This window comes from Aptenodytes forsteri, unplaced genomic scaffold (assembly GCF_000699145.1).
Source record: "Aptenodytes forsteri isolate BGI_AS27 unplaced genomic scaffold, ASM69914v1 Scaffold54, whole genome shotgun sequence".
Lineage (NCBI taxonomy): Eukaryota > Metazoa > Chordata > Aves > Sphenisciformes > Spheniscidae > Aptenodytes > Aptenodytes forsteri.
In genome coordinates this window covers 1,138,867-1,153,246 of record NW_008796044.1, presented here as the reverse complement: position 1 = coordinate 1,153,246, position 14,380 = coordinate 1,138,867, and the positions used below count along the sequence as shown (strand labels likewise).

General features: G+C 38.8%; 1 protein-coding gene across 2 annotated transcripts in view; it reads right to left on the bottom strand.

Annotated features, from left to right (window-relative positions):
* Positions 1 to 4,656: 4,656 nt before the first annotated feature.
* KCNMB1 (potassium calcium-activated channel subfamily M regulatory beta subunit 1) overlaps positions 4,657 to 14,380 on the bottom strand; it is a 10,261-nt gene continuing 537 nt past the window's right edge. The window contains exons 1-4 of one of the 2 annotated variants that reach the window (XM_009285693.2): positions 9,758 to 9,845; positions 8,424 to 8,593; positions 7,487 to 7,682; positions 4,657 to 5,504 (exon numbers count right to left, since the gene is read on the bottom strand). In XM_009285693.2, the coding sequence (XP_009283968.1) occupies positions 5,235 to 5,504; positions 7,487 to 7,682; positions 8,424 to 8,560 (603 nt within the window). In that variant the 5' untranslated portion in view covers positions 8,561 to 8,593; positions 9,758 to 9,845 and the 3' untranslated portion in view covers positions 4,657 to 5,234. Of the gene's footprint in view, positions 5,505 to 7,486; positions 7,683 to 8,423; positions 8,594 to 9,757; positions 9,846 to 14,380 lie in introns of those variants that run through there. The other variant, XM_009285692.2, reaches the window with a different exon arrangement.

The window sequence follows — 14,380 nt, the reverse complement described above, 5'->3', positions numbered from 1 at the left end:
CTCATATCTGAGCCAAAAATGTGCCCCCATAAGTGCCCCCTAAGGTTATTAAAAGTTCCAGCAGAGAGAAAATTATGCCATGCTTTTAGCAAACTATCAAACATGATTTTTTTGCTCAACCACTATCTTTGAGCTTTTATTGGAGACACCTCTTTAATGTGTTGTACTCTCTCATTAGACTTTAAAGCATATGAATGAAATTATTTAAAGACTATTCGAAGAGTTTATATAAGAATGGCCTTAAGTTTGATCGGACTAAACAGCCTATATTTACTTCATTCAGGTTGTCTTGTTCCAAGTGTGGCAAAAATATTTACTGAAGAGATGCACCCTTACAAACAACTCTCTCCCCTGCCCCCCATCTGTAATATTAATCTTGTGTTACCTTTTTACTAAAGTTGAATTATTTTCAGGTGCTCTCCTTACTTGCACTTGCTGCTGAATACACAATAACTTGTTCAGCATGTTGAGACTTTCTGAAAATCTGCCTAGAATTATAAGAGGTAAGAAGTAGAAAGTACATCTTAAAAAAGTTGGTTTTCCTAGATAAGGCAATTGCAGTAACGCATATCTAGCAAAGATAACATCACATTTTTGGATTTATTAGAGGTATGTGATCAAAGAGAAAAGGGGAACATACCTATGCTGGTTTGGGTATGGCAGTGTTTGAATGTTTTTACCCATATGACAGCTTAATTTCTGTGCAAATGTCATATAACACTTCTAGGGAACGAAATGCAGGGTGTAATGAGACTACTTGTATCTACTTAAGAGATGCATAGGTATTTTTAGGAAGCTTTGAAAGAACAGCTTGTCAGTCCTTCAACGTTGACAAGATTTTTTCCATTGCTATTTCTTCTAGTGAAGCATAATAATAAATAGACGCTTTCTTTAATCTGTATTTCACTGACTATTTTATGTGGAAGTTGAGTATAGCCACCTCTGTCTGATCTTTGCTATCTTTTTCCTTTATGTTAATGCTCTTGAGAGTGTGGAGAATTGGGGTCAACAAGGAGAAAAACATCTAATATTGCAACTCCCCAGTATAACTTATATTCATCAAACCCGACACGTCTTATAGCAGCACAGTAAAAGAAAGCTTGCTCCAGGAGAACTAAACAACAACAAAAAAACCCCTACATGTATTCTTAGCATTTTTACCATTTACAAATAACTTAGGGGGGAAAAAAGAGCAGTATGCTCTGCAGATCCTCTGGTGTTCCCCTTGTGCCCTCGAGCTCCTGAGGAACTTTGGAGATGATTCCCAATTTCGCCTTCTGACCAAGAACAGCTATGTGCTTATACGTCAAACTTGTTTCCTGCATGGGGTTTGTATGGCTGGCCTACAGCCTTTGTGCCAGCCACCAACCCTTTTTATTGTGAACAAAGGATAACCACCTCCAATACTTATCATTATTTTTCCTGTATTAAAATCTTTTCTAACTTCAAGGCAGCTTGTAAATTCGGAGTCATCCAGCTAACCCTAAATGCTATTTTTTTCTGTTATGGAAATTTCCAGAAGTAAAATATCTGAATTGTTTTGTGTGGCTTCTGAGTAGTAAATAGTCTAGAGACCCCAAATTGGTTTTGTTAAGTTTTTCTTCATTTCCTTATTAAAAAACAAAACAAAACACCACAAAACAAAAAAACTCCAAACCAACCAAAAACTAAGAACAAAGTACCGGTTACTCAGTTGGAAGGTATCTTGTTGTCAAGTGCAGTGGGTTTATGCAATGAGGAAGGAATCTTTGGGGACCAGAGTCTTCTCTATGTTAACTGTCCTGTTGATGCTTTGAGCATCAGGTAACAAAAATAGCACCAGTTAGCAGAATATTTAAATCAAAATTGTCAGAAGTAGCCAGAAGGTACCTGCTATTGTTTATGTACATTAAGAACATGCTGGTGACTCACGGGTGGCTTCTTAGTCAATCGGTGTCCCATAGGTTCCTCTTAAGCTGCCATTGTTGCTGCCTTGTCAAAGTTGGAGAAAGGTGGTCTTATTAAAAGCTGATGAAAGCTGAATCTACCTCATCCAGAAAAATAGCTCCCCTTTTATGGGATAAGCTTTACTTTACAACCTTTTGCAATCGTGGGTTGTTTTTTGGTGGGGGTTTGTTTTTGTTTTTCCTAGGAGAAATACTAGGTCCCTCAAGAATAGTGCTGGAGGTTTTGTTCTTTTCCATCTTCCAACAGTAGAATCACCACGTCCAAGCCTTATTTGGCATCAAGAAGAAAAACTACTCCTGAGAGTGTGTGCCCAGCACTTGAAAAATAGGACTTCTAATAGTTTCAGCAAAACAATATTATTCATATAGACATATAAAGGGTCTGCACAACTAAAGTATGTTCCAGTCGACTCAAGCACTATTACTGTGGTCTAAGCATCAATGCTGGTGAAAGCTATTTGTAGTCAGATTTCAAGTATGAATTTAATCTCCAGCTGCTTGTACTGCCACTTCTCTTCCCCTGGCAGGAGTTTTCATGCTGTAATGTATACCTTGATCATTTACTCTGCCTTGAGAAAGTGAGTTGTGTACATCTGTCACTGCAATGGTCACTGCTTGTATTGAAGCACTTCTCAAGGGAAGTGTTTTCCTGGATCTCAGAAAAATAGCATTTTACTTATCAGATTTATTGTATACTTGATGGTATAATCCAATAATACTAAAAAAACTCCAACCAAACAAAACCCCCTAAAGGCTATATAGCTTCCTTGTGTGCTGCTGTAAGAAGCATAGAGAGTGTTATTAAAACTTCACTCTAGTGAATTACAACTTTTGCAGATGGAAAAAGAATTGAAAAATGTTTACAAAAGTTCAATAGTAATTCAGCAACCTGGCATACTGTTAAAATGCTTAGTTTCGACTTAAAAGACACTGAAAATGTGAAGGAGAAAGAATATCTATAACATTAAACTTTCTCAGCACTGTAGAAAATAAACAGCACTGTGTACATGGGCAAAGCATTATTTAAAAACAAGAAAAGACTTCTGTGGTGCCTATATGTTTTATGTGTTTGTATTCTACCTTAGAATATTTGGCTTTTTGCATTTAAATCCCCCGTTTCATTTGGGCAAAAGAGGAAGTTGAGTTTGGCAAGAGTCCAAAACAATGGAGTTTCCTCATTTGTGTGTGGTTTCTCCCCTGCACTGGCTGTTTTCATTTGGAATATCTCCTGCCTAAATAGGAAATGCTACTTTATTGAACAACAAAATTTGTGTGTTTCTTCATATACTTGCAATGTACATTTCCCATGTACACGTTGGAGGGAAATAACTGTTTTCATGTAATAATTGACTCGCTTTATTTTTGGTAGAGGTAAATCTGGAAACAAAGCTTGCACTCCCAATAAATTTTCATCTACTGCTATCAGGGATAACTATGAGCAGGGATGTGAAGAGGATGTGGCTTTAGGGGGTGGTCTTGGGAAGCCAAGGTGGAAGTCAGAAGCAGGAGCTCTTGGTCTTTGCATTTCATGCTGAGTTCTGAGCTCAGCAAGATCAAGAGCTTCTGCTCTTCAGAGGCAAGTTACTGACTCATGAGTGAATGCGGCAGCGAGGACTACCATTAGAAGGAACAACAACATCCAACCTTCATTCACCTCTGCTGAACTGAGAGGGAGCAAGGTGGGTGGGAGCTACTGATTTGCTGGACTGAGTGTAGAGTAGTCATGAGCAAGTTCTAGTTTGCAAACTAGATACTCTTTTTAAACTGCTGAAAAGCAAGATTTGGAATAAAGCTTTCAAAGAGCCTAGTAAATAAACGTCTCTGTTTATTTACAGCTAGCTTGTTCACCTCTTTTGGTACCAGTACAGTGCATTAGCTTCAACAGGTATTAGGTTGCATGTTGAACAAGTGTTGCTGATGTTAATAACTGCTTTTTTGTGCTATCCTGGTCTAATTTTGATTTGCTGATCATGATGAAAAGCAAATTCTGACACTGTTTCATTAGTAATGTGGGAAAATGCACGTAATGGGTTAATATTTCAGCCTTCCTCTTTTTTACAATAAACAATAGAGAATTGTACCACATTGATGAGAATAACTTTTTTCCACTACAATTTAATGAATCTAAATTTGTATCTAAGCCCTGAAATTTCCCTGTGAATGATACCTGCTATGTAATTCATCAGCTGTGTGATAAAAAAAAGCTTGGACTAGTTTTGTCCTAAGTGCCAGTCAAATACAGCATGCAGGAAGTATCTTATGTTCCTCCTGTGTCCAGTAGCAATTTGAAAATTGGCTGAGAGAAACAGAGTTATTTTCAGAGAACAGAAAATGTGTCTATATGTGCATCGGAGCATTCCTAAGAGTCTTGGTGCTAGAAATAAACATGTCTCTATTCTGAAATATCTTTGTGCTAAGCATGCAAACTTCTATGGTTATGTTCAATTACTGTATTTATTAAGACATCATGGATGTTTTCTACTACATAATCATATTCTTTATATCGTGACTTCCTTTCCTGAAGAGTTTTATAATATATGCAAATGGCAGGCAGGTAGCCTTCCTTGAGTGGTATACTTGTGTCAAAGTAAAGCAAAGCTATGATTTGAGTTAAATACAAAAATGTACTTCTAATATAAGCTTCTTTACCATACCCTATACTTTATGGATATATTTCATTATATACAATTGGTGTTAGATGTTTAGAGTGCGAACTCTGTAATGTCTGTGTGTGTATATTTTGTTTTTGGGTGGTTTTCCCCCTCCCCTTTCCCAAAAGCAGAGAGATCCATGATAACAAATATCTCTCTGGACCATAACAAAACTTCTTTTCTCAACAGACGTGAAGAGTATGCCGTGAATACATACTGTATTGGTAATGAAGTATATAAAGGGTGTGTCTGCCTGTAATGATGTATATGGATCTGGCGCCAACTGGTCTCAACCAGACAGAAAATTAGGTGTCTGTCTAAAATGTGGAACAAGAGTGTAGTAGTAAAATTGAATTGTAGCTCTGTGAAGTAACTGTACCTCAGAAAACCCAAGGAAACAATAGATAGTAACTCAGTCTGTGCTCTGATTCCCAGGAATGCCTGCAAATATCTCATAAATTTCATATTTTGTCCTCATGTAATGGACTACCATCCATAGTGGGTGCCATTCAGTTTTCTGGAATGCCTGCCCTTGGATTGACACTCGGTATATTAAAAGTCACAAAATGCAGATAAAGACAGGCAGAACAAAGGACCTTTTAATATCTTGCAACAATCTATGCTAGATATTTATTTTCTACTGCCAAGCAGAAAGAACGGAAACATACTGGCTAATTTTTACCAGAACAATAATCAGACATCCACCAGTAAACATGAGTGTAGGCCAAAGGAAAGCAAAGAGGAGGCCTTTTGGGGGATAAAGTCTGCTTAAAATGACATTGGTCTGCGTTCCTCCTGGGTCATAGTAGCATGGGAAAGTCTGGTATTTTTTGAAATTGCTTGCAATTGTTTCTATTCGTGCTTTAACTTCTTTAGAGTTCTCCGACTTGCCTGGGACATACGAGCACTGGAATAAGAAAGCAAGGTCATTCATTATAACAGATGCTCTAATGCAGGGTTTGTAGTTAAGTCAGATTGAGTAAAACAAACGTGCTAGTACTGACAAAATCTTCTGTGGTTTGGCTAACATCCCTGGAGATAGTCCTGGTTTCCTTATGTCCATAACACATTTGCTATGCTTCCCTGTGTTTCTGTCAGTGTGTCTATGCCCTCAGTCTGCAGATTTACAGGTTGGAGCAATGTTGTTGGAAACCAATAAAACATATGTGCTTGAAATAAAACTGCAGTCTTTGGGACTGTCACTTTATTATTACAGTGCCAAGCTCGGATTCCTAATAGAGCTTCTTGGCACCACCACAGCAGAAATGTGTTAGCTGTGTGGAAATTCAGAACTGGCTTGTCAGTGTGCAGGAAAATGAAGTTGCTTCACTGTGCACCTCTGGCTGTAACTTGTAGACAAATAAGAGGAAAGCACAGCTGTTGGAGGCTTCCTACTTGTCCTCATAACACAGAACTATTTTGACCTGTAGTAATAACGCAAAGTTATTTAGTCTTCAGTGGAAATACTATTAGACTTTGAAGGACTAATTTTTGTTGTTGTTGTTCATAACACTTTCTTTTCTGCCATATTATTTTGCATACATAATAATGCTCAGGTGTCTTAAGCTGGAAGCTGGCCAAGGCAGAAAGGGGATGGTTCCTGACCTGAAGGCTTGTACTTGCAGCAATGCAAATGATAGGGAATCAGCAAATCACCTCCTCTTGCAGTGAACAAGACTCTTGTTTCAGTCTACAGTGGATAATTTCTGCTTTGCTATTTCATTGTATGTAGCTTTTGCTGAGATAGTCACTATAAAGATAGGCATTAGCTAGCAAAATTCTCTTCAGCTTAAGTGTTTTATGCTATCAGGTTTGCACTGTGTGAAACTCTAATCTATATAATTCCTTTAAGAAGATGAGCACTTGTAGTCTGAGCATGTTTATTTTGGATTCTGGAAGTGTTTCAGTCTTGGGCATCCGAGATCTGAATTTCACTTTTTGTCCCCTTAGGGAGTGTTGAGCTGGAATAAGACCTCTGAAATACTTGTGGTTTTGGAACTGAACTGAACCTGACCTTCCTTGGGACAGTGAACCTGTAGGAGCGCTTCTGGTTGTTGAGGGAGCAAGCCTAAAAATGTTGAGCTCTTTGCTGATTCCCAAGCAGAAACACTGGCAGAAACAAAGGGATAACACCCTACTCTTTCCCCTTCCCCAGTCTTTCCCATATCTCTAAAGCCAAATGAATACTGTGCACCCACATTTCTGTCCCACGCATGGTCTGTGCTCCTCCACTGGGGAAGAGATCCCTAAAACGATCGACTGCCTTCTCCATGAGTCCAGGTTTCTGCTGCCATGCCTGCCAGAAACAGCTGCAGACCAAAGACACATGAGTTTTCTGGTTGATTGTCTTCCAAAATTACTGATTTGTTTCTCCTTTTTGTCTAAGATGTGCAGCATGTTCCCAACAGTACCCTCATTTTCCCCTTTCCCTGCTTTCTTTATTCCCTGCTTCATATCACACACCTAAAATGGAAGTAAAATTGGGATTTGTGCTCTTACTTAGGACCGTTTTAACTTCAGGTCTCTCCTGTGATAATTCAACAACCAACTGAACAAGCCACAGCTTATAAACTATTTCTTACCATTGGTCTTCAACTCAGAGATTTACATATTTTTAAATGTTCTTAAATGTTAAATATTCATGTTTAGTTGGTGTGATTGCTTAATGAGTATTAACTTAATGTTTGATGTAATGTTTAAAACAAAATCTAAAACTGTGTAATTTCTGGAATATTTTAAAAATGCCTTGGTCTAAGCACAGACATTAACATGTAAAAGATGAACAACCCCTACTCTAACTCTGCTGCTTGGTTTAAAAACAATCACCCCTTTTCCTCAAAGGTGTTAGATAGCAGCAGAGAGCACTTATTCAGTTGGTGTTGCAAGTACCTTAGGATTTGTTTCCAGTGTATCTTCAGTCTGATACAGCATGACCTCTTGTCCTGAGGCTGTCAGATTCACCCACACCTGTAGACAGGGATAGGGAAAGATATCCTCCTCCTCTGAGCCTTCGCTGTTTGGGCAGAGAACTTTGTCCTTGATGTTGGCTTTGAGTACCTTGCACATAGTTTCTGTTGTCCAAACACTACAAAAACAAAACAAAAGGTATTGCTTTTAAATGCGTTAACAGTATCTGTTATGAGTCGCATGCTGGAGAGGCATCTGTGGGTGGTGGCATGGGTAGAGTTCATGGCTCCTCAATCCTGCTGTGGTCCACTTTGCCCACCCCGAATCAATGGCTGTGCCTGGTGAAGGGCGGCCATAGGAAAGCAGTGCAGGAAAGCTTTTTTTGTTGTTGTTTATTACGCATTCTGTGGTTTGAAGTCAGATTCTAACCCCATCTGTAATCAGCTTCAAATGTTATTCAAGAAAGAAAAATTGCTATGGATTTTAATGCTTGGTAGTAAATATTTGGAAGTACACTACACTGGTAAAGCTTGACCTTATTATTTGAAATCTGGCTGAGCATAGTGGAGCTTTTGATCTCTCAGAAATATTTTGACTAATTTCATTCACTAATTCTCAGAACTCAGATCAGTTCCCATGTTTCCACCACCCGCCCCCTCCCCGCCGTCTCTTTATTACATGGACCTTTTGCATGAATTTGCAGGATTTTGTCTCTTTCTTGTACTTACCTGTAAATGCCTGATGACTTCTTAGCTCACATTTTCTTTCTCTTTTTTTGTCTTAAATTCTTATGAGCTCTTCAAGAACGTCTTGTTTATTTATTGTACAAGGTACTAACATATTTTGGCACTGTTTTAATAATTGTATTTGACAGGAAAAAGAAATAGCTTGGTATTCATAAACAAGTGACTGTTATTACCTTTTAGTGTAGAATGGCACAATGGTGATTCCAATAAAAAAGTACATCATCATGGAGCACGTGACCATTCCCAATCCCAGGCACAGGGCTCTTGTCTCCCCTCGCTTCTGTGCAGTCACCAACTTTTTTCCCAACATGATTTAGAGTTGTGAAATCTGAACAATCTCTTTCTGGTATAAAATAAAATACAGAAAGGAGAGGGAAAACATGACTAGGATTTGCTACAGGTATCACAGTTGTGTAACAAGTTTCTGAACTATAATGTATCCCATGGAGGAACAGTCCCACTTTTGCAAAAACTAGAATTTAAAAAAAAAAAGTTACTGTATTTTTTGTTATCAGTAGACTTCTTTTTCACTTTCTGATATTTACCATATAGTACTTTAAAAAGTGTGTGTGTGTGGGGAGGCTAGGAGATGGGGTAGGAAAACCTGATTACTTTTGGGGAGAGTTCTGTTAACAGCCCAATTGTCCTCAGCCTTAATTCAGTCTATTTTATGTTGCTTCTTCTCTGAAGTGAGAGATATTGTGTGGTGTATTGGTAAAGGCCGCGTGAAGGGAAAATCCTCCCAAAGTAGAATCCTTTTTACGTTATGCCTTTTCTTCTGCATTAGTCTGAAATGTGGTTGTCTTATTTCAAAAGAGCTGAAATAATTTAAAATTTAACTTTTGAGGTGCCCGATTCCGACTTCTGCATGTTTGTTGTTTGGCCTTGCCCATTTGGGGATGCTCAAAACTTGATGTCCAATCAAATAGCGGAGAAAAGCTGTGTTTTCTGGGCAGAAGTAGTATGATGCCACCAAACACAATTGAACAGGATTAGAAAACACAGCAGTTAAAACTGCTATTGTTTCACCACAAGCACCAGGTCAGGACCACCGCTGGCACTAGCGGGAGAGTGTAAACCGTGAAGTGCTGGTGTTGGTGTAACACCGGGGGAACTCTTAGGCAGAGCTGTCTGAACCTGAGCTCGGGAGCAACTGGCGTTTCCCCCCCAACTCCCTTGCCAAATAGCATTTTAAATTATCTTGCTAATGCTTTGATGAAGAGAATCTGAAAATAATTGCTGTGAATCCATATGCTGTTAAATCAGTATGACTGATGTATAGGATTAATATATAAACGAGCCTTAACAGTCACTGAGAGTTCAACCCATCACCAGTATCTGTTGCACTGACAGCTGTAACTGAAGGTTTGTGGGGGTTTGTTTTTTTCATGAAAACATGGTGCAAGCCGTAGTTATGGCAAATAATGAGACTGGCAAGATTTGTGTGGATTTTTTTGGGAGAAAGGGAGGAAAGAGCAGAAGGAGAAAAGGAAAATATATTACGTACGTGCCGAAACAGGTTTCAGTCCTGTCCCCATGTGCAAGACAACGGTGTACCGCTTCATGCGGTAGCTGGTGCATTGTCAGGATTTCAGCTTCAGGTGTGTGCAACTATGTAGTGTGTATCCTTACCGGCTGGCCTTCAGGATAGTGTGATCCCTGCCTAAATCCACCTGTCTTCAGCTAAGCAATGGAGCAAATACCAAGACTTAAGTTTATATACAGTTAAGACAAGCACAAGCCAAAGTTAGAAAATGGGCTCTTCAGGTTAACCATGAGTAGATGGTCTCCCGGCTGCCCCAGACTGGCAGAGCTGTGAAGTGTTACTGGGGGCAGGGGACAACACCGAGTTTGGTGACAGACAAGATAAAGACACCATCAGCTCTTGAAAGAATGAATGTGAATATAATCTGAATGTTGCTTTCTTTCCTATTAGTTCTGTTTTTCACTGGTAAAAGTGCCTTACTTTGACTGTTTAATGATCAAAGGAAAGAAGTATTTGAACATTGAAATGCTACTGGTTTTAAACTACTATAACACCTGAATGTTAGTGTTATTAACAATAAAAATATAGAAGTCTATGGACAGTAAAACAGCTTTGGTCATTTATCATAACTCGGGGCTAGTTACGGAATTTTTTAAGTATATATTTTAAAGTTGCTAGTACATAATATCAAAATGAAAGGCTGTTCTGAGGTGTCCCTAGGAACAAAAGAGTTACTGTTTTTGGAATACTGAGTTTTGTCCAGTTCCATATTTAATTCCACTTTAAATAAAACTTCAGTATCCACTGTGAATTTTGCATACAGCATTTTGAGGGGAATTGTTTTTTCTAATGATCGTGTACAATTCACTGGCATTGTAAGAAGCATCTTAAATTGGAAATTGTCGTAAGATGAACCTTAGCTGCTTACTGGCATTTGAGTTTAATACAGAATATGAGCTAATAAGCTTAAATAAGGCTGTATTGTGTTTTTCTTGGTCTATGGGGCTATAAATAGAACATCTGGCATCAAGCACTGTCAGCGTGCTCGTGCCGTGCCTGCATGCTTCTGTAAAACCATGCACAGAGGCACGTGTCCCCCACAAGGAAACTTGGGTAAATGTCGGTAGTGACTGTTCCTTGGAAACTTCTGTCGTTTCTTTTAGTTCTGTGTGGGAAAAGTGGAAATATCATTTTCAAAAAACAAAGAATTCCAAAACATTTAAAGTATTGGAACACTGTACAACACAGCACCTTAAGACCAATTGATATTAAACTGACTCTCCTTTACCTATTGTGCAGCTTGGTCAGAGGGCAAAATGGAATAAAGGAACATCATCGGTCCTGGAGCATGAGCCCTGAGACCAAGTGGTACCTGAGTGGCAGTTCCTCATAACACAGTGGGAAGCTAATGATAAACAAGTGAAAACCTGTATTGCTAGCAAGAAATTCTTACATGAAGTAACAGTGATTAATCCTTAATTTGTTCTGTGGGAAAATGAAAAAGTGAAAGATTGGTACTGCCACCATGACTCGTGGGAAAACTTTTAGTGGCTTAGTGCTGTTAATCTCTTGAGTTTTAGATGAACCATAATGTTTACATAGCTGTCCTAGTTATGCTGAGAAATAGTGGGGTAATCAGACCCCTTGTTATATGGAAAACAAGAACTGTGGGACTACTAAGCAAAGAATTAATAAGAAATGTAATTGCCCCATCAGTCTGCTTGAATGTCAGCCACATATGCAGCAGAAGTACCAGTAAGCTCATACTTCTTAGTAACTTTAAACTGCAGACTGCCTCTTTAAGACACATAAAGAATTCATTTGTATAAATTGGAAACTTTCACAAGTGGCCAAGAGGTTTTCCAAGCATTATGTGCAGTGTTGTTCCCTATCCTGACACCAGCTGGGCTGCCTGACCCCGGCTCTCTGCATGGGCTGCTGAGTGATCCTGTTTGCCTTTGCTCCCCCAGTTCGGATGTCTGCTCCGCCCCAAAGAGAATAAGGACATATGAATTATGCAGAGAATGTTAACAAGAAAGATTGGTCTAAAAATATCCCACCGAGTGCTTCTATAAACATAAAAAATAACTGGCTAGGCCTTCAGCCAGTGTAAATTGGAGGTGCTCGTGTCACTGTTGTGTTGCTGCACCAGATTAGTTGTAAATGTGGTCCCTAAAACTGAAATATATATTTCCTGCTGCATTTTTTTATGCTTTAAAATTTAGATGACCAGAAAAATCTGTAACACTATTTCATGCATGTCATGGTTTAACCCCAGCAGGCAACTGCAGAATAATTTAAGAGGAAACTCAAGTCAGTGAAGGAAACCCCATGTTCATTATTTTTTCCTTTCATACATCAATATTCTTATGTTTTTGTGCTGAAAATCCTGCATTTTCTCAAGACAAAGGAATACTGTATGCATGTAGAAAAACATATTTATTTGAATTTCCCCATTGTTTAAAAGGTTAATTTTTTTCAGATTAAAAATTCTTCTCTTCCATCTCCTTCAAGTCAGTGAAGGAAACCCCATGTTCATTATTTTTTCCTTTCATACATCAATATTCTTATGTTTTTGTGCTGAAAATCCTGCATTTTCTCAAGACAAAGGAATACTGTATGCATGTAGAAAAACATATTTATTTGATTTTTGCCTTTGTTTAAAAGGTTAATTTTTTTCAGATTAAAAATTCTTCTCTTCCGTCTCCTAGCTCTGTCAATGTAACAGAAGGAATGTTGAAGGAGCTAATTAAGTGTTTCCTCTGACAAACTCATTAAATCTTTGAAAAATGAAGCACTGCAGAGGACTTGATTGGCCCAGGAAGTCTCTGAGCGTATTTGAATTGGAAGATGTTGAAGTGTATAACATGGGTTTTAGTCCGGCCTTCAAGAGCAAATCTAAATGTATCTTTTGCACTGAAGATTGTGGGGTGCCTCCATAATTATTAGGAAAATATAAGCTCCAAATCTTTTCATAATGTTCCCTCTCCCTAATCTTCTTCAGTCTAGTTAAATTATACAGTACATTAGCTGTGCAATTTCAATGTATAATCACTGCATTGACAGCTGCTGGTGATAATCCTAGGGATGCCATCTGCTCAGGTTGAGAATAGTCCCCTGTTTTGATCAGCAGACATCTTTGTCACTCAGTGGGAAGTCTCTGCCTCCTCCTCCCCCATCTCTTGAGGAGCTTCCAGTGCTGTGACCTCCATGAGTTTGGATGGGAACTCTCTCTCGAGCTATTCCAGGCTGCTCTTAACTTGGGTATGGCAGTATTGGTAGCACTGATGAATTCATCTCGCTCGCTTGCTGAAGAAAGGGTGCTAAATCCTTCTCTCAAATTTAAGTTTGGAATAAACATTAACAGCAAGCTAGTCATTTTTTGAGCTGGTTTATCCTACACCATATGGTGAATTTTCAGTGAGCATTTATGTATTGCTTTCAAATGAGCATCAAGTGCTAATACTACATCACACCAAGAAGAGTGATGCAAGTCATCTGCATCTCTAAAGCAATGAGGAGTTTTTAAACAAGACTGGACCCTTTGGTCTCTACTGCCTCTGCATACAAAATTGCCATTGCTTTCTCCTGTCAAGTGCCACTTTAGTCACCTTGTTTTATTCTCAAAACACTTTCTGTGGACAACATAAAAATTGCTGGCTCTGCTGGGTGCGTAAGAGGAGCATAGTATTTGTTGCCAGTTTATTGGCCAAGTACTTTGTGTGGGAAACAGAAGGCAATCGTAAGTTTTAGATCTGTAAATATGAGCTCTGTACTGGTTATGCTACTGTGGCAGAGCTGCACAGCTTACATATTTACTACTGTCTCTGCCTAGAATTAGTTTTATCACTCACACTTGCCTACCTGTTGCCATGAGTATTTTAACGCTGCTTAGATTCTTCTTCCTTTCTGTTTCAATCCTGCCTTCATCCTTTTCTCATCTACTGCCCCACCACTTACACCCCAGACAACAGGCCTGAACTCAAACCTACATTTGTGTTGGCACTTGCTTCCTCTCTCCCCGCCCTCCATTTCTTACTCCAGCATTTATATGCATTTCTTGCTGGTAGCAGTCTGCTGTTGCCAGGGGTGCTGGGGCCAGGGAACACCGATTTTGTTCATTGCAAATTGATAAGAACCCATTACCTAAAAAGCATTCTGTGCATCTGGGACCACAATACTGTGTGTGTTACAGAATAAGGTGATGCTGAACCTCGATGGAAATGTGCACAGGAAAAAAGATTCTGCCATGTACTCATGCAGCTGTCTTGGAAACCTGAAGCAGCAATATTTTGACTGTGTAACATGATACAACTACATTTATTTTATGAATATGCTGTATCATTTTTCTTTATTAGTGAACTGATTACCTGATGTGAGACTAGAGTGAATTGAAGAAGTTAGCTTTTTTGTTTAAAAACCTATGCAGTTGTTTAAGAGTTACCTTTTAAACCTGGTAGTTCTTAAAAAAAAAAAAAAAAAAAGAAAAGTTACTTGTTCAGTTCAGCAGTTCTTAAGTTTTTTCTAGAGTGCTTCTTTTGGATTCTGTGCAGTACAGGGCTGCACAGAATGAATCAATTTAAGAGTAGATATCAGGGAAGCCTGAAAGAGTTCAAGAGCCTGGTTCCTTCTGCCTTCTTAACT